The 20,924-nt window shown below is 46.4% G+C and overlaps 1 protein-coding gene across 4 annotated transcripts in view; it reads right to left on the bottom strand.

The window, feature by feature from the left end:
- The window catches only part of LOC115100297 (quinone oxidoreductase-like protein 2), a 72,891-nt gene extending 53,377 nt beyond the window's left edge, over positions 1-19,514 (bottom strand). The window contains exons 1-2 of one of the 4 annotated variants that reach the window (XM_029618688.1): positions 19,386-19,514; positions 7,569-7,725 (exon numbers count right to left, since the gene is read on the bottom strand). In XM_029618688.1, coding sequence (XP_029474548.1) covers positions 7,569-7,725; positions 19,386-19,453 — 225 coding nt within the window. In that variant the 5' untranslated portion in view covers positions 19,454-19,514. The other 3 variants (XM_029618692.1, XM_029618690.1, XM_029618689.1) reach the window with 3 other exon arrangements.
- Between the last annotated feature and the right edge of the window lie 1,410 nt (positions 19,515-20,924).

Here is a 20,924-nt window from a genome sequence, read left to right as displayed (position 1 = left end):
CATTTGAAGAGATAACAGGCTGGGGGAAACTAGAAGCCAGTCATCTAGGTAAGGAAAAATCTGAATCTCCTGACGACATACATGAGCCATAGCCACCACAAGGCATTTTGTGAAAACTCTGGGGGCAGATGAGAGACCAAAAGGAAGTACTCTGAATTGGTAATGTGTCGAGTTTGTTTGGAAGCAGAGGTACCGCCAATGGGAGGGGTGGATTGGAATGTGAGTGTAAGCGCCCTTTATGTCCAGCGAGCACATCCAATCGTTTGGCTGGATGAAAGGTAGAATTGACTTCAGGGAAGTCATTTTGAATTTCTCTCTTTGAAGATGTTTGCTGAGGTCCAAGATGGGACGCAGACCCCCCAAATGCTTTGAAAAAGTACCGGGAAAAAAACTGGTACTGATGTTCTGAGTCGGTACTTGACTGATAGCATTCTGCAGTAATAACTTCTGATCTCCTGCTGTAACGCATGGGTTTGCAATAGATCCTGTGGAAAAGTGGCAAGGTGAGGGAATTTGGAATAGCTTCTGAAATTCAGACAATACCTTTGATGGATAATCCTGAGCACCCATTGGTCAGAAGTTATTTTCTCCCACTACAAGTAAAAGTGGTGTAACCTGCCCCCAACTGGAGGGATGGGCTGTGCTGTTCCTTGTTCAAAAAGACTGAGCAGGCTTATCCACAGATGGCTGCGTCAGCTTCTACTGCCTGTAATCACATGGATGACTCCTAGGCTGTGCTAACTGTGATTGCTCCTGCAGCTGCTGGTAAGATTGTGTGCGATAAGGGGAAAACTGATTATAAGGTTTCCTCTGGTAGTACTTTCGGTATTGTGAATAAAATCATTTAGACATTCCCAGAATGTCCAGTAATGTTGATAGTGACTGAGCTGCCACATTCTGCTCCTTAATCTGGGAGACAGTCTCCCTCAGCCTGTTTCCAAATAAATTGTCCCCCAAATAAGGCAAATCTGATAGTCACTCAAAAACATCTTTCCTTATGCTGCCAACATGCAGCCAGGCCATGCAGCGCACCGCAATCAAATATGCTGATGTCTGGGAAGAAGCCTTGAGCTGGTGACGTATTCCTTCTTCAGGGTCGAAAAGAGGCTGTGGAGATATTTGCTCTCTTGTCTCCATGCGGATGAAAGGCTTCAGGAGCTGCATAAATTCATACAAATATTGCACCATTTAAAATTGATGATGCTGAATCCTAGACATCAACATTGTACTCTGGAAGACTTTTTTCCCCGAAGTCATCCAGGATCTTGTGATCTTTGCCCAGGGGAGCACTAGAGTGCAGCTTTAACTTCTTTGCCTTCTTTAGCATGAATTCCACGACCAAATTCACCATCCCATAAGTCAAGGATCTTTGGAGACAGAACTTTAAATCAGCTTTCTTGATACGGGGAGGTTGGAGAATGGAGATTCCCATGACTTTGACAGGAGAGCATCCAGAATAGCATGGGAAGGCAAGGCTAAAGGCTCAGCTGGCATGTCCAGGATTTTTAATATTCTGAAAACCTTTGAGCGAGAATCGGGAATCTTCTTGACTTCCACGTTTAGCAGACCTCACAACTTTTTCACAAAACAGGAGTATGAAGGATCTTCCGGAGGGGAAGAAGGTTCCAGCAGTTCCTCTGGAGGGTCCAACAGGATGCCTGTAGAGCTAGAAGGGAAGGAAACTAGAAACTGGTCCCCTCGGTGGTCCGAAGATGGAGAGTCGGGACGAATAGTTTCAATGTGATGGGTCACGCCAGGATGGTGACAGTTCCTTCCATAGCTGTGAAATGGGCATAAGATAGGGACTCCCCTGATCTTCCCGGCGATAAAATACAACATTGAAACGTGATAATTCAGGCGGTGGTACCTGAGGATGCAAAGTTGAAAAGAGGTTTTTTATAATAATCATCACAATTTGCTGAGCAGCCAGACTGGATCAGCTTGTAATAGACCCTGGTGGAGACCTTCCACGACTTACTGTAGCTGGTGAAACTGGCTGAGTACTGGGTGGACAGCGATGGTGATCTGGCACCGTCCCCCTGACCTCCGGAGACAGGTCCCCATGACAGACAGAATGCTTTTGTCTGGAAGGAGCCGAAACAGCATAAACCCCTTCATCCTCTCGTGGGGATGAAGAAGTCGAACTTACAGAGTAAGGTCTGTACAGGAATAACTATGGCCGATAAGGTGTCCAGAATTGGATCCATGAACTGATAAGTTGGTACTGCCAGATCCTCCCTACTCCTTTTCTGAGAGGGGGTTTGAGCTATGATCTGCAAGTTGGACTCTAGAGGTCGCTTGGAAGAAGCCAACTGAGAATGCCTCTTATCCAAGATGCAGCATGCATCGTAGTGCCTTTCTGCATCAAATGCTTCTACTTTGATGCAGAACCCGTCTTTGGAGCATTGGAGCAATATGTGTCACGTTGTTGCGTTGTATCAGTGCTACCATACACTGCTTCAATGCAGGATTTAGGCTGCATCGGTTCAATGCGACTCATGCTCTGCTTCATTTTGTGAGCACTGTGTGTTGATGCGCCGTGTGAAGGTTTTCTTCTTCTTGCGTCATGTGTTTCCCATCAGCGTGCTTAGGCGCGTCATGCATCAGTGACACAACTTGTGCTTTGATCGCTCTTGGAGCGGGGTTCTTTAATGCTTTAGCAACCAGGGACCCCAAGGCCTCACTTACCCTAGCCAGCATAGAGGACTGAACATGGCCTGACATCTTAACCTTAGGCCTAGAAGCTTTGGATGACAGTTCTACTGATGCTGCTCTTATACTCTGGTCCTGTCGGTGTTCATTTGGACCTGGCGAGGAATGCATCGAGTGCCTGGGCAATGGAACATAGCTACCCTACACCGATCGTTCACCCCTGTCTCGAAGTGCAATGACCTTCATTGCTCTTTGATGCTGTGCTCTGGGAGAAAACGCGACCACAGTCACAGCATGAGGCCTGGTCGTGGTCCAGGCCCAAACAGAGATAGCAATAGCTATGATCGTCAGTGACAGACATAATGTATCTGTTACGCATGCCGTCCGCGGAAGACCCGCGCCACGGCCCCCTCACCTCTCTTCAGTAACATCAGCGCCTGGCCCCTCGTCTCTGGCAGCAGTAGGCTGCCGGCTCTGTCCTCGGGCCACCCCTGGTGCCTCCGGCTCAGCTACAGACCCTGGTGTCCCCAGTCCAGCTACCACCACTACTGGTCCATGCCAGACCTCTCCGCGTGGCCCGCGGAGAGACACTGCTACTCAGTGCTGCGCCCCTCCCTAGGCACGCGTGTACGCATCACTGAATCTTAAGTAGGGTCCACAGCAGGAACCGAGCCGTGGCCCCGGATGATGATGTCAGCGGAGCACTGGTACTTAAGCACAGGCTCCGCTCCTTAGCTTTGCCTTTGCAACAGGTCTCCTCGCTGGTCGAGTACTCGTTGCCTTCTAAGAGATTTGTCTCGTTCTTCTGTTCCTGTTCCTCGTTGATCCTGGTTCCTGATTCCTTTGCTCCTACGTTCCTGCTCTTCACCCTTCCTCGGATTGCATTCACGAACTTTGACTCTGCTTTGCCTGACTACGTTGTAGACTCTCTCCAAGCCCGGATCTCTGCTTTGCCTGACCACGCCGTTGACTCTCTCCAAGCCTGGACCTCTGCCTTGCCTGACTACTCCGTTACCTCTCTCCAGACCCAGACCTCTGCATCGCCTGACTACTCCGTTGCCTCTCTCCAGACCCAGACCTCTGCATCGCCTGACTACTCCGTTGCTTCTCTCCAGACCTCTGCATCGCCTGACTATTCTGTTGCCTCTCTCCAGCCCAGACCTCTGCCTTGTCTGACTACGTTTGACTTCTCCGTGATCAAACTTCAGCCTTGCTTGCCATGCTTCCAGACTGCGGCCAGCCCTGACTCCAGCTTGCTCTACGACGCATCTTCAGCCTACGTCATGGACTTGGCCTATTCAGGCTTCAGCCTGCTCTTGCTCAGGCGCCCCCTGTCTGACTTTGTTCCTTTGGCGCCCGAGTTTCTGGGATATTACCTCTTCCAGTACCAGACTGTACCATCTCTCTACTGCTGTCTCTGGGCTGACCTTGATCCCCCCATTGACGACAACGTACATTAGCCCACTCTGCCTGCCGATGGTGAGGACCCGTAGGTCCCTACCTACGGGTTGCGTCAACCCCACCTCGGCCCAAGTGTCCACCTCCAGTGCAACAGTATCTGCACTGACAGTATTTAAAGCCCAGTTTTCTAGACATGTTTTCAGCGCTGAAAAGAGCTTTTTTGGGGATCGCTTATACGAAAAAAATTTCTCTGAGGAGAAAAAAAATTGAAGAGAAGAACTTCAGCACATCCGTGTGAAGAAAGGAAAAAAATAGACTGAGGAGTAATTGGACGCGCATTCGCGTGGGAATTGACACACAGGCACAGCAGAGCAAAGCTCTGATTACTTAGAGAGAGAGCTCCGCGTGATGCACCATCAGATGATGTCACCCAGACAGCATGACTAATTCAGCCTGCTTACTGAAGGAAAAAGTCCCAATCTATCTATCTATTAGATTTCTATCCTGCATTTCTAGTCTAAAAGACTGTCCAAAGCAGCTTACAAAAAATCCAATCAGCAATTTATATAAAATATATAAATTCACTAAAGCACATATAAAATACTGTTACATTGAAAATCCAGAAATAGCAATAACAAATATCAGAGCTAATACAATCATTAATTTCTATGAAATATAAATATACTGGGTCCTACAGTCTAACCAAGTTTCCAATGCAGAAACCCACCATGGCTATGGCAGGAAGTAAGAGCCTCTCTTGGCCTACAACCACTACTTTCTTTTTTTTTTTTAAAGTTCACCCCAGAAAAAGGCTACCAAACTCAAGGCTCAGTGTTGCGAGAAGGCACGAGGCCTGATCATCAGGAAAGCATGACCCCCTTGGGCCTCGGCACAACCCCAGGGCAAGGTTTCAAGGTACATGCCGTGAGAGGGCGAGCAACTCCTGGCACGGGCTGGACAGAAGCTTAGAAGCACTTGGAGACTTGCAACTCTTGGAGACTCTGCTGAACCTGCATGCACAAGAGTGAGACCCAGAAACGCAATGCTGGTTTCTGGGGTAGCCCTCCGGCCACTCGAAAGCCCTTTTAGACCCACTGCTTGGGAAAGGCTTGTGTGTCAGGGTAGATGGAGGTTGAGGACAAAAGATGACTCTGGAGACAAGAACTTAGAAGGCACTGAAGACTTGGAACTTAGACGAAGACTCAGATTCAAGTTCAGGATTCAGACTCAGACTCAGGTTCATTCAGGCTCAGGTTCAGATTCAGATAGAGCCCTGCGCCGCAGTGCACCATACATAGCCCATGGGCTGGTCGCGGACCACGCCGAATATGAGCAGACTCTGGACTTGGAACATGACGAAGACTTGGCACTGGAAACATGACAAAGACTCTGGGAGAATCCTGCGCTGCTACGTGCCCTACACAACCCGAGGACTGGTTGCGGTCCATGCCGAAGGTAGCACAGACATTAGGCTTGAGACTTGGATATGGACAGAAGTTGGGCAAGGAGCTCCACAGACCAGGAACTGGATTCAAGGACTCAGAAACAGGGACAGGACCCCAGCATTTAAAAACAAGGGACTTATGTAGACTTGACCAGCAAAGCAGGCAGGCCTTGTGCCACGAAGCAACCTACACAACCCACCGTGGGCTGGTCATGGACCATGACACTGGCACGCTCAGAGGATTGGACAAGAGAGAAACCTAGGAAGACGAAGCTTAGAGACCAGGAATGGCACATTAGGAACTTGACATCAAGAATGGAAGACAAAGGGACTGTTGAGAGACCAGGAACATGGAACGAAGAACATGGAGGAGCTCCCACAAAGAACAAAGAACATGAAGGCCTTGAAGAAATGAGGACTGGATCAGGAGAAACTCCATCAGCGAGAAGCTGGAACAGGAACTTCAAGAGCAAGCAACTCCTTGCGAAGTCATACCTGCAGCCTTTTATAAGGCTGCAGGTATGACATCATCAGGAAGGGCCATGCAAACAGAGGCGCATATGCGTGCCTAGGAAAACACCAACAGCAGGGAGGAAGTTGGCGTTCCGGGACATAAAGAAGGTCAGTGACGGTGGCATTCCCCCGCCACATGGATGGAGGAGGCAGTGGCCAGCCAGCAACAGGAGCCGGTGGCATCTCTCCCGTCTTGGAGATAGGGCAGCAATGAAAGCGGCTTGGGCTGCAAAAGACAGCATGGCACAGACTTGGCAGGGGCAGCATAGCAATGGGGGGTGAGTGAACCACTCGCGGACCTATCCCACAAGTGGTAGGCACAACACAGCTGAGGGAGGAACCCAATGGTATCACCTCAGGAGGCAAGCAGTGCTATTCAGATGCTTGTCTGCTCCTGAAACTATACTATTTTTCTTTTTACAGGCAATCCCCCATAGGGAAATGCATGTTCACCATCTGCTGGAGACGAAGAATACTGGCAGGCTGATGTCGGGGCAGGACTATATATCCATGACGTCAGCTTCTTACTCCATTTCCAACTGCTGGCAGAGGTGCATAATCCACTTGAGGCTATTGGCCTAAGTGCAATCATTAATTTCTACAAAGAATGGTGACCAAAATGATAAAGGGGATGGAACACCTCCCCTATGAGGAAAAGCTAGAGGTTAAGGCTGTTCAGCTTGGAGAAGAAACGGCTGAGGGGCAATATGATAGAGGTCTTTAAAATCATGAGAGGTCTAGAATGGGTAAATGTGAATCAGTTATTTACTCTTTCAGATAATAGAAGGACTCCATTCCATGAAGTTAGCAAGTAGCGCATTTAAAACTAATCGGAGAAAATATTTTTCACTCAGCGCTCAATTAAGCTCTGGAAATTGTTGTGGTTGTGGTTAGTGCAGTTAGTGTAGCTGGATTTAAAAAAGGTTTGGATAAGTTCTTAGAGAAGTCCATTAACTGCTATTAATCAAGTTGACTTAGCGAATAGCCACTGCTATTACTGGCATCAGCAGCATGGGATCTACTTAGTGTTTGGGTACTTGCCAGGTTCTTGAGGCTGGATTGATCACAGTTGGAAACAGGATGCTGGACTTGATGGACCCTTGGTCTGACCCAGTATGGCAATTTCTTATGTTCTTATGTACTGGGTCCTACAGTCTAACCAAGTTTCCAATGCAGCAACCCACCAACAAAGTCAGATCTCCAAGTCCACCAGGGTTCAAGAAGGGACGCACCCTTTCAACCCTTCGCTAGCAACGCACCAATGGTTTTCATTTACAGTCTGAGAACCTCCAAGAGGTCTGATTTTTAGGATATCCATCATTCATGGCCATAAGATATATTTGCATGCATTTGGTCTAAGAAACAGTTTCATGTTACCCTGAAACCAGACCTGTTGAAGGTGTTTGATCTGAAAAACCCTGATTTATTGCATAATAGGCCGGGTTGTAGTCAATTGTTACAGCACCCTCTCCTCCCCTGTCTCCACATGTGTATCTTACTTATCTGATGCTACGTTTTAGGCAACTGACTGGATTTCTGATTATTACTCTTACTGTACCTGGCTGGGCTTCAAATCCATAGACGACACATCCTTAATAATCAATGGTCTCTTCAGTTCTGTACAAACTGCTGCCCGATAGGTACGGCAGGGCACAGAGCAGGCACTGCTGACAGAGGCTTCCACTCCAAGCACAGCCCTCCCTGTAGGAGCCTTTCTGCAACACAAAAATATCTTCCATATTAGGAAAAATCCAGGATAGGATGGGGGAATCAATAACTGGCAACTCTCCGGTGAGGACGCATTTGTTTTTTCTGTGCATAAAACATGCTCTATGAGTAGAAAGCATGATTTGTGCACAAAGTGGGGTAGATTTTCAAAGGGTTACGCACGTAACTTACACGCGTAACCTTGAAAACCTGCCCCTGCGCGCGCAAGCCCCAGGTCGCACGTATGTTCCGGGGCTTTGAAAAAGGGGAGGGAAGGGGGCGTGGGCGTGGTGCCGATCCGGGGGCAGTCCAGGGGTGTGACCGAGGCCTCCGGCACAGCGGCTGTGTCGGAGGTTGACGCGCTGGCAGCCGGCCGGCGCACGCAAGATACGCCTGTAAAAGGCAGGCGTAAAAAATAAAATAAGGTAGGGGGGGATTTAGGTAGGGCTAGGGAGTGGGTTAGTTATGGGAAGGGAGGGGAAGGTGGGGGGGAGCGAAAGAAAAGTTCCCTCCAAGGCCGCTCCGAAATCAGAGCGGCCTTGGAGGGAACGGGGAAAACCATCGGGGCTCTCCTAGGGCTCGGCGCGCGCAAGGTGCACAAGTGTGCACCTTGCGCACGCTGACCCCAGATTTTATAACATGCACATGGCAGCACACGCATGTTATAAAATCGAGTGTACATTTATGCGTGCCAGGTAGCGCACACAAATGTATCCCGCGCGCGTAGGATTAAAAATCTAACCCCATTGTGTTTTATGTGCATTAAATTCTAAGTACAAGAGCCCTACACCACACATTCCAGGTTCAGCTCCATAGATTAACAGTAGCCCAAGTATCTTTATTCCACTTCTGACCAGGAGTTACTGTTCCAGTGTTAAGAAACCATGTGTTAAGCCTGCCCGCCTCTCTGCATTGGGGAGGAATAGCTAAAGCCTTTATTTACATGCGATTTAAATGGAGGCGTGGGAATTTGTGTGCACAGTTTAGCACAGGTTTTATGTACCCATTTTTTAAGCACAAAACTCTGCTGCATTGGGAGTAAAATCTGCGCACCAAAAACATGGGCACACTTGCAAGTACAACCATGCCTGAAGCCCAGTGCACCTTATTACATCGGGCTCTTTATTTGTACAGGCACTCCACTGGTCCACTTGTTCAAATACTGTTGATTCTGCTACATTTCCAGTAGCAGGACAACAGCAGGCATAGCATACAGGACTGTTCCCAACAGCGATGACAATGTGGGTTATAATAGGAGCTGCTGCGTGACATGGGAAGAGGACTCAGTTTTTAGAGCTGGAGAAAGGAGGAGGTGAAAAATTCATGCCAGAGTCTATAAGCAACATGGGCTTATTCTGCCATGCCTGGACAGCCTTTTGTATCTCAGAAGGGGAGGTAGAGATTCAGTCTCCGGGACACTGAAGACCTGGGGAAGGGAACCGGAACCAGCAAACCAGTTGGGGTGCAGGCGCCTCCTGCTGGTCGTAAAACCCCAAGCTGGCAAACGTGACAAAAAGTCTGGATGCAGGCGCCTCCTGCGGGTCGTAAAATCCAGACAGCTGGCGCCTCCAGCAGGTCATAACAAAAATCCTGAAAAAAAATGTTTTAGGTCCCAATACAAGTCCAGGAACACAAACAAGACTCTGAAGACAAACTCCAGGAACAAGGCGGATCCATCGCCAGAACACGTTCGCCGGACACATGGCCTTGCATTCTGTTACAGAAGGGTTTTTCATGTGTCCTTGGGCCTCGGCCCGACCCCAGACGGATCCAGGACCGAACCGAGGGTTGGCGGCGTGTCCCAGTGTGGTGGAGACAAGGTCTTACCCTCCGCCAGGCCTGTATGCTCCCGAGCCAACAAGATGATGTTGGAAGGTGAACAGTCTTCCGACCGTTCCAAGCCCTTTCGGACCTGACGCTTAGAATCGGCATGGAGCAGCAGGCCGGCCTGAGGATGAGGGCAGACGGAGGCCTTGACACGAAAACTTTAGACAAGGACTAAGGCGAAGACATCACAGACGAGGGCTGATGCGACGGCATCACAGACGAAGGACTGATGCGACGGCATCACAGGCAAGACAAGAAGCTGGGAAGGTAGACATTGGCACTGTCTCTCAGGGCGCCCTACTCAGCCCACCTTCACGGGAGGACCCAATGGGCTGGTCGCGGACCACCCTGTCCCACTGCGCACCCTACACAGCCCGAGGAGGCTAGTCACGGACCACGCGGAGAGCGGGACAAGCGCAGGAAGGAATCCAGCCGAGGCGGGACTTCGATGACGGAGCCGGTGTCATCCGGAGAACCACAAGGGCTGGCAGGACAGGAAGGCTCAGGAGCGCAGGACACAAGTCCACTGCAGGCAACTCCAAAGACGAAGACGCGTCACCAGGAGATCCAAAGAGTCGGCAGAACAGAAGGCTCAAGAGCACAGAAGAAGGACATCAAGGAACCTGGAACATCAGGAAGCGAGACATCGGACGATGAGACATCAGAAGACCTGGACGAGGACCTCAGGCAACGAAGACATGGTACAAGAAGCAGATGAGACAAGGAACTCCAACGAGGAAACACAAAGGACCTGACGGAGAGCTGGAAGGCCGGAACCTCCAGGAGTGAAGTAACTCCAATGCAAGGCAAAGACGAAATGCAGGAGCAGCCCTTTATAGGACTGATACAGAAAACAATAGGTGGGGCCCAGGGCATATCCAGCCGTGCGCCCTTTAAATCTTGCAGCGAGGCGCGGCCGCGCGCCTAGAGGCAGGAAGCTGTGCAGGACCGTGGACAGCGGTCCTGCACCGACGTCAGCGTGGAAGAAGCAGGGCTGGGCCTAGAAGCAGGCCCCGATGACGGCAGCGGCTCCTGCCGCTGCAGGAGGCCCCGAGGGTGGCTCCAGCCGCCAAGCCAGCTTGGGGTTTGCGGCCTCCAGCCGCGAAGATGGAAACAATGTCGGCAGCGGCTCCAGCCGTGAAGATGGCAAAGAAGTCCGCGGCTCTGGCCGCGGTGAAAAGAGCAAGAGCGGCGGCCTCCGGGCCGCCAGAGGAAACAAAGTCCACGGCTCCGGCCGCGGTGAAGGCCCGACTTCAGCGGCATCCAGCCACGTCGGGCAGGATTCATAACAGACGGGATGATGTTGGTGCAGGAGTATATATACCGTGATGTCAGCATTGCTCCATCTCCATCTGCTGGTAGAGGTGCATAACCCACTGGATCCACCTGTCCATATGCTGAGAAATGTGATATTGTACTATCAAGTTGTGAAGTCTATCTATAATTTTCTATGTGCTATTACTGGAAGGAATCTACCATGCAAAGACCTGAACTATCTAGGCCAGTGGTTCTCAACCTTTTTCCCACCATGGCACTCCTGACGGACAACGCTCACATGTGTGACACACTGCTCATTATAATCCATGCCACAAACATTAAAAAAAAAAAGGCCCAGTATTACTTTTATTGTTACGAATGACACAAGGAAAGTACTCTTTCTGAACAGAAATTGCATAAATATTAAACCTCCCATACCAGAACAGCACCAACTTCCAGCACTCAAACAGTAACCACCTTACCTAACAAAAGGCAACACTGAAAATAATACACCAGACCTTGTGGAGTCCCACAAGGATCAGCACTGTCAGCGACTCTTTTTAACATCTATATGTTACCACTCTGCCCACCTGCTAGCCGGACTTGGCCTTAACCACTATGTGTATGCTGATGACATACCATATGAAAAAGCATATAAATTAATCGCAATGTACCTAACAATAATTTGTCAACTTTTAAGACAGATGAAACTTGTTTTAAACATAAATAAAACAGAAATGCTACTTTTATAGAGAAAACAATCATCTGACACACTACCTCCATTAGTATTAAATGATAACTCCAAAATCATGCCATCGGACAAAATATGTGATCTAGGTATAATAATTGAACCGGATTTAAGTTTTAAAAAGCACATATCAAAGAAAATTAAGGATGGGTATTTTAAACTACTGACATTAAGGCAATTAAAACCACTTTTAAAACAAAATGATTTTTGACTAATTTTTTTAATAATCAGATGTGAATTTTTATGCAAATTTTCCACACTTCGAAAAATCTGCCACAGAATTGAATTAACTCTTGCTGCAGAATCTTGAAAAATCTGCTGCAGGAAACCAGGGGCTCTGGTTATATTGGTAGCTGTATATGTAGTATGAGAGTGTGGGTCAGTAGCTGGCTATATAGTTGTATGAGTGGGACAGTGTCGATATATTTATAGCTGTATTGGAGGGGTGTAAGCAGGGGCGGCTCCATAATGAGGTAGTCACCTTAGGTGGCAAAATTCTGAAGTGGCAGCAAGTCCATCCCCCCCCCCCAAAAAAAAAAAACACCCCTGCAATGATCGCCTCATTTCCCTGCCCAACAAGAGTCCCTTGGCAGGAAGTGAGTTACACGGCCCATTTATTGACATGCCAGTAGGGTTCCCACCTCTCATCAGCAGAAAGAGTGCGTCCCACTTGGCACTGTCACATGGAACAGAACTGGCAAGGAGGTTTGGCCCCGCTAGTGAAAGAATAGTGGGGGCTGCCTCAGAGAACAGTTGCTGGCAGAAAGACCAGGAGCTGCCAGTGAAAGAAGAGTGCTGGGGCCCACTCTGGAGAACAGCCACTGGTGGGGAGACCAGGCCCCGCCAGTTAAAAAAAGACCTGGCTAGACACAGCTGAGGAAGGGAGGGGAGGAATTGGAAGGAGACAAGAGTGAATAAAAGCAAAGTTTAAGAGGGTGACTGAATAAGAGGGGTGAGAGAATGGTGCAGAATGGAGTGGAGAGGGGGAAAGAGAAGAAAAGATGGAAAAGCAAGTTTGCTTACCATAAATGGTGTTTTCCATAGGTAACAGGATAAATTAGCCATGCTCTGTGATGTCTTCCGGCAGCACTGAACAGAACTCTCTCTCCAAGCTAGTAGAGCTTTGAGTTTAACTGAGCATGTGCAGGAGTTCCCTCAGGGATGATGCTTCAGGATCTCCTGTGTTAAAGCTTACAGAATAGATAAGTCTGCTATCTAGGAAGGAGAGCGAGATAATTCATCCTGCTACCTATGGAAAACACCGTTTATGGTAAGCAAACTTGCTTTTTTTCCATCAATAAGAAAGGCTGAATTAACCATACTCTGTGGGGAGTTCCAAGCTGAGAGTTGCAGGCATTATAGATATAGCAACCCAGACTCCACCGTGGAGAACAAACCATTTGGAAACTGACTGGTGAAAGACTGCTTATCCTACTACACTGTCTGCATCTGCTAAGGCATCTAGGCAGTAGTAAGATGTGAAGGTGTACACTGATTACCATGCTGCTGTTTTACAAATGTCTTCTATGGGCACTTCTTGAGATGTGCTATAGAGGAAGCTGCTGCTCGTACTTGATGAGCTTTTACTGGATTTGGGAGCTCGAGTCCAGATGCTGTTTAACAATGTTAAATGCAACAAATTACCCAATTTGACAATGTTTGTTTTGTTATAGCTGTGCCCAATCTATTGGGATCATAAGAAATAAATAGTTAGGACACCTTTCTGTGCTTGCATTCTGTGTTTGTAGTACCCTAGAACTCTTTTGCAGTCGAATGTGTGGAGTAGCTTTTCACCATCATGTGCATGAGGTTTTGGGTAGAACTTTATTATTGGAACCACAACTGATTGGTTTACATGAAAAGCAGACACTATTTTTAGGATGAACTTTGGATGTGTCCAGAAAACTATTTTATTATAAAAAAAATGTACTAAAGCCTGCAGCTCACTGACTCTTCTAGTGGAAATGACTGCTGCCAAGAAGAGGACCTTCCACGTCAGAAATTTCAGAGATGCAGTTTCATTAGTGAAGTGAGAACTATGTTGATGTCCCACAGAACCAGTGATTTTTTCACAGCAGGTATAGATGCAGAAGTCCCTTCATGAATCTGGATACTAAAGGATGCATGGAAATTGGAGCCCCATTCTCTGGAAAATGATAAGCTGTGATGGTACTAAGGAATACTCATACTGAAGATAATGCTAATCCCGATTGGGAAATAATGAAGATAAGAAAAGTGTCAAGGTTTGGAAGTGAAGGGGGTCAGTTTATGTAAGGAACATCAATTTGAGTAATGTTTTCACTTAAAGGAATTGTGCCTTGTGGATGGTTTTCATGCTGAAAGCAATATATCATGTATGGGCTCCAACAGAGACCATTGTGGTAGGTTAGAGCATTCAAAATCCAAGATGTTAGATTCAGATCTGGTAGTATTGAAATGTAATAAGGAGCCTTCTTCTTGAAGTGTTGGGTTGTGTCTCAGACCAATGAGTGGTCTGTTGGAGAACTGTACTAGATAGGCATACCATGGTTATCTCAACCAAGCTAGTGTGATTAAGATCATCTTGGTGTGATCAAGCATTCATTTCTGTACCGTCTTCAATAGTATTGGGAGGAAAAATGTACACAAGGTTTATTCCCCATGAAATTAGGAAGGCGTCCAGAACGTCTTGTAGAGTACTTGGACGGATGGAACAGAATTGATTTAACTTTCTGTTCTGTTCTGTAGCAAAGAGGTTGATTAATGGTCATCCCCACTGTCTGACCAGGCCATCGGTCATGCTGTGTGACAGGGGCCATTCATGTGGTCAGAATATCCTGTTGAGACTGTCTGCCTCTTGTTCGCTATGCCTGGTAAATATGTTGCCTGCAATATTGCCCCATTTTGTTCTGCCCATTGTCAAATGAGAAGGGCTTCTCGACAGAGGATCCAAGATCCCTACCCCCTTCTTTGTTGATATAGAACATGACAACTTGATTGTCCGTGTGAATCATTATGTTCTCACCCTGCAGAATGGGTTGGAAAGCACCTAGAGCATTGCTCTGAGTTCTAGTAAATTGATTTGCAGATGTTATTCATTGATGGCCCAGACTCCTGTATTTTGTATCAAGCTTCTAAATGCAGAGTATAACCTCGAGTGTTGAACACATGCAATGATCTATTTTGTAACACACTTTAGTGTTATTCATCCCTGGTTTCAGTTAGGTGCGGTATAAGTAACAGATGGTGTATGAAAATCACATATTTGAACATCATGTGAAGTAATGGAGTAGTAGTGAAAATATTCATTGGATATGGTTGGTTCACCTGATGAAGCCTTATAGGCGAAACGAGGGTCCCTTGTCGGGAATAAGGAAAAACAGAGCATAAAGGGAAACAGAAAGTTGATTACGTGCATTAATACGTGAAGAGTGATGGAAACAGGCCGACACATAAAAGAATCATACAAGAATGTAGAAAAGGAAGAAGGAATATGAAAAGTGGGTTATATGCATTAGAATGTGATCTGGCTTGGAAACAGGCAGATGAGATAAGTATATAAGAATGTTTTTTAAAAAAAGGAGGGTGGATATATGTGTAAAACAAACTTTATGAAGATTTAACTGATACTTTGTGATATCCAGTTATTTATGTGACTTTTTGCTGTATATTCCTATAATGATTTCTATGTGTGATAGATGGTCAATAGATGGTTATTTGATCATGTCATTTTTCAAACATTTTTGTTTATGTACATCAAAGGTGATTTCATATGCAAGTGACACTTTTGCAGTTTAGTCGGTATGACTATTTTATGGTATGAGTGGGGAATGCATGTGGTTTTATTTTATATGATTCAGGTAATGGGTTAATAAATGTGATTTTGTATAGAAAAAAGTGTGTGACTCTCCCTGATTGTATTTGAATTGTCTTCAAGTTGTGAGTTGAGTGTAACCACACCCGAATCAGTGCTCCTGTCTTTGGAAATTAGTAAATATTGGGAATAAAACTTCTAATTACATAGTCAAGACAGTATCTCTTGAATGGCATTTTATATAGGAGTTTCTGTTCCTCGTGTTTCAAGAGAGGAAGATGGGATGAGTCAGTAGATGGTATAACAGTGTGTGTTGATTCAAAATTTGAGGTGGTAGCCCTGTTGTACTATTTTCAGGACTCATCTTTCCATGGTTATTTGATTCTAAGCTTCTGGCTATTTTTGGATTCTGCCCCCTAATTGTACAAGTGATGGATCAAAAATTTTGGGATGGTTTTGCTGGTAGTTGTCTGTGAGGTTTGTGTTTGTTGCTGAGTTGATTGGAAAGAGGGCAATCAATATTGCTGATATGGTCTATAGCAGGATTGGCCAACCTGTGGTTTGGGAGCCGAATGTGGCTCTTTCCTGTGCACGATGTGGCTCTTGCCCTCCTGTGTCCATGACAACTGAGTAGCACTGCAGAGGACAGGAGAGGAGGAGCTGGAGCAGAGACCACAGCGTAACAGAGTAGAGAAGAGCCAGTAGCTCTCTGCCTCAGTCCTCTCCATCCTATCCACGCTCCAATCTACCTGCTGCCTGGAGCAGAGGGATCTTCCTGTTCTGCTATCTGAAGGGGACTTTCTTTTAAGATTCTTTATATACCACAACATCCAAATTAATATCAAAGCTGTATACAATAAAGGAGGAGTTAAACTGAACATTGCCTCAGGCCCAGAAGATCACTGTGCTCCCAGGATTTGGAATTCACCTGATAGCAGAGGGGAAAATAGAATCTCCTGGAGCTCCAGTCAGGATCTAGAGCCAAAGTAATCTCAGGATTACAGCATTGACCGCCCTGGGTATTACATGGAAGGAAAGAGTCTCCTTATGGAGAAGACCTGTCTGAAATGTGATGGCAAGGTCACCTCTGTGATCGGCCTGGGAGAGGGTGCCTGTACACAGAGGAGATGGTGACTACATTCATGTTGTCATGAGACAGGATTGACTGGATGTTAATTTTATTGTTAGTTATCATCCTGTAGATAGTGATGCTTATTTTATGTTGTTTTATTATGTTTATTTACAAATGTTTTACTGTGTATGTTTTGTTGTCAGCTACCCCGGATAAGGGCGGCAAATAAATTTTAACCATAATGTGGGTATGCCACATTGGTGGACCAGCAATTCCTCTATAAAGTTTCCACTTGCCCCAGATTAGAGGAAAGCTTTGGTGCGTATCTTGGAGTTCTCTGTAAACCCACACATGGGTACCAGCAGCTGTGGTGAGGAGGATATACGTCTTAGGACTACCTCTCCAACCAACCCTAGGTATGGGAATTTCCTAACTTCTCAGGGCAAAGAGATGCAAAGTGCCCTTGAGTGCACAATACAGACATAATCTGAGCTATCATCGCCTCTATTTATCTTCCTGAGAAAGTTTTGAACACACCAATTGCATAGGTTCCTCTGCCTGCATTATTCCCTGACTAGGCAGAATCATAGGAGAATGCTGGAAATGGGGGGGGGGGGGCCAGTTGGAAAGACCGTGGGGAGGCCCTATATTCCTGCTGCAACATGTTCTGCAGCACGCATGAGGGAACCAGGGCTAGGGTGGGTAAGAGTGAGAGGTTTGGGAAAGAAGTTGATGAAAGCTATGTGAGACGGAAGATTGTATGTGAAGTAGTGTTTGAGGAGAGGAGGAACAGAAAGGGTTCAAAAGAACAAGGGAAAGGCAGTAGAGACATGAAAGAAAACCATAGGGGGAGGGTGTATGTGGAAGTAAGCCAGAAGAAATTATGGGTAGGTAGTGAAAGAGGCAGAAAGGGATGGGGTTTGGGGATACTGGTGCTAGGCAGAGGTAGCAAGGGAGAATTTTTGTGGAGAGCAGGTAGGAGACAGGGAGTGTGGTGAGAGGAAAAAAGATGGGTTGGGAGATACTGGACAAAAAAAGAATTATAGGATTATAGTAGCACAAGAGGCAGGATGGAAGGTGTTATGTTAGGGCTGCCAAGTCTCTATCATTGTTTTTGTGCAGAGTGGAGGATGTTAGAACGCTAAACTGACAATCCTGTAGAGGGCAGCCTATAGTAAGTGTGCAAAACGCAGAGGGCAGCCTATAGTAAGTGTGCGAAACGCCATTGAGGCCTACCATTCGGTGTGCAGCCAAAAAGCCAGAGTGGAGTCTAGCCTATAGAGCCTGCCCACGACCCTCGACCTCCCACATAGCGGGATGAACATCAGAATGGCATGCTGAGCACAGAGACCGGGAGAAGGAGGAAGCCCTATACCAAAAAAACCTCCTGTCTCTGAATTTTATTTTATTTTTAAACTTACCTGAGCTCAGCCTTACCTGGCTGAGTACAGCGACTGTCTCTGGCAGGAGAGGGCATTGCTGTCACCGCCATGCTCGGGTGCCTGCACCCACTGCCTTTCAGCCGCTTAAACAGCTAAGTCCACGCCAGCTGAAAAACCAGCTACCGGACCAAGGCACTCATCTGAGGGATCACGGAAATCACCTCAGGAATACTCAACTGGGGCAGGGACCATTTAGTATCATCGCAGGAGAGCAGGGCGAATTTATTTGCCTTATTTAAATTTAAGCAATCCCCAGTAGGGAGATGCATGTCCACCATCTGCTGGAGATGGAGAATACTGGCAGACTGATGTCACTGCAGGAGTGTAATTATTGTGACTTCAGTTTGCTCCATCTCCATCTGCTGGTAGAGGTGCATAACCCACATGGATTCATCTGACTCTACACTAAGAAATTTAATTTACTCATGGTTTTCTTAGGGTCAAGCCCACACCCAACAGGCATTATAATAGACCTAATGCCAAAAGGATTCCAAGTATCTTTTTAGAAGTGTTTCTGGCTGATACTTCACCAGTGCATCTAGATATAATATACATACTGTTAAGTGATTTTTACCTCATAAGACTGTACTTCGATGTCCTTTTCATGTAAGCTCTGCTATTTAATGCATACATTTTTAACTGAGTGTGGGAATGTCTGGAGGGGAGGAAGGAACAAGGCTGCAAAGATCACTTAGGGTGTCATGCATGCATACTCTCACCACATCTCCCACTTCCCCAGGATGTAGATGGTGGTGAAACATGGGAGACAGGTGATAGGGTTCCTGGGAGTGTATCTGGGTTGCTAGATTCCTAGAAATATTATTACTCTGGGAACTCTGACCCCCTTCTCCCCCTCTTCCCCATCATTTAAAATTACCAAAAGGAACAGAATCCAAAGGGTCCCCCACTTCCTTTGCCTTCTCACTTATTTGATCCATGCCATACCTCGGGGGAGGAGTCTGGGGCACCATCTTATCCCTCGGCTCAGGAGCAGATTGTCTTAAACCAACCCTGGTGAAAGTAATTGTATGTATGCAGCTGTAAACTGAGCCAGATTGTTTAAAAAAAAAAAAAAAAAGTAATTGGGGGGGGGGGGGGGGGATCTGACAGAAACATTTATAGGGAGGGAGATGGGAAAGGTGTCCCCCTCCCAGAGATCATCAGATCTTTCCTTCTCCTGACCTCAAAATTAGGTCCCACCCTCATGCCCACACGGTGTTAGTTGCCATGGAAACCTGTGCGCCGGCTAGGGGGGGCGCCACTGGCCTATCAGCTGGTGAGAGCTCCTACGTCGGCTCCGACCCTGAACTTTCTCACAGGACTTGCTGCTGTGGGCGGTGCCGCCCTGCAAGGCATGCGCGTTTCTTCGAGGCCTGAGAAAACCTGGCGTGCGACGATATCCTGTGCTTACATCCGGGCTCGGCTGTAAGGATTAAGAGGAAATTACGCCCAGGCTTTCAATGCTGGATCTCACCCCAGGATGAACCTACCGCCCTCCCCTCACAAGCCTCCCCCTTCCGCTCCCGGACCTGAGCAGCCACTGGAGCGAAGCTAATCGCAACCCGTAACACTGACGAACTGCCGTCGCCGCAGCCATCCTCTGTCCGCCAGGTTCTTGCACTTCCGGTTGAACCGGAACTGCGGCTGCTTTCTGACGCTCTCTCACGCGACCCCTGACGGCATCAAAGAGTTTTGCGCCCGCCAGTCTAGCCAAAATCTGCTTCAGTTGTCCAGTGCCTAGACATACTCGCTAGCTTTAGTTGCAATCAATATAGGCATTCTTTAGTTGTTTAAGCACAGTGACCCGCTCTGGATTTTAAGCTTTGCAGAATTTTTCTAACGTCTGAGTGCAAATGTGGATAAGAAGACCCATATCCTTCCCCCTTTTCTCTAACTAAACAGACAAAACTACCGAGTAAACCACAGAGTGAGCCAAGCTAAGCAAAACTAGAATCCAGTCTTTTAAAACTGACTTTTAGTTGCATGTGGACATCTTAAAACTTGGCTTTCCCATACTGACTAGATCTTCCCAGCCTCATAAAATAAAAGGATAACCTAGGAAATTAGATATACATGCATGGATGTATTTATTCTCCCGTTTTCCTTTTTTTTCTCTCTTATCCTTATTTAATAGGAGTTTTTGTTTTTGGTCTCATTACATTCTGTTTCATTTAGCACTTGATAAACTGTAATGCATGCAAAAAAAATTTAGTGCACATTAAACAAAACAAATATTAGTACTTCCCTCTTATTTTACCTTCACATTTATTTATTTATTTATTGGGTCTTATATACCGTTACTTGGGTTCCATCGCAACGGTTCACAGCAATAAATACATTATAAACAAAACAAAATACAACCAGTAGCAACATTCATAATCCTAAAATACATCAAAAACTCCTGTTCACTTCTCCTCCTTTCTCCTGAAATAAGCCACTGTATAACTCTAAAATACCTAAAACAATAAAATGGGAGTGTTAATACATAAAACAGTAAAAATAAAGCATAAAACAGACTTCAAGACTGATTGGAGTGTGCCTCCTTAAAAAGCCATGTTTTTAAACCTTTTTTAAACTGTTTAAAATTCACCTCCATTCTGATTTCTACCGAGAGCATGTTCCATAAATTCGGACCTGCCAATGCGAAGGCTCTTTCTCTCACTTGATTTAGTCAAGCTGATTGGACTGAAGGTACCGTTAGTAGCCCTTTATTAGCGGAACGCAGATTTCTCAGAGGAATTTGCAATTTAATAGCTGCGTTTAGCCAATCTACTTGGTCTCCATAAATCAGTTTACGTAAAATGCAGAGAGATTTAAATTTAACTCTGTATTCAATTGGTAACCAGTGCAAATGAATTAAAGTTGGTGTAATATGTTCGTTTTTTCTTTTCCCAGTCAAAATGCGTGCTGACACGTTCTGAAGTACCTGTAAAGGTCGGATAGTGGAAGTAGGTAAACCTAATAGTAGGGAGTTACAATAATCCAAACTGCCAAATAGTAATGATTGTAACACTGTGCGAAAATCATTTAGCTCAAGTAATGGTTTCAGTCGCCATAGAATTAGAAGC

This window comes from Rhinatrema bivittatum, chromosome 10 (assembly GCF_901001135.1).
Source record: "Rhinatrema bivittatum chromosome 10, aRhiBiv1.1, whole genome shotgun sequence".
Taxonomy (NCBI): Eukaryota; Metazoa; Chordata; class Amphibia; order Gymnophiona; family Rhinatrematidae; genus Rhinatrema; species Rhinatrema bivittatum.
Note: the sequence above shows the minus strand (reverse complement) of the source record. Positions and strands in the feature narration are given on the sequence as shown.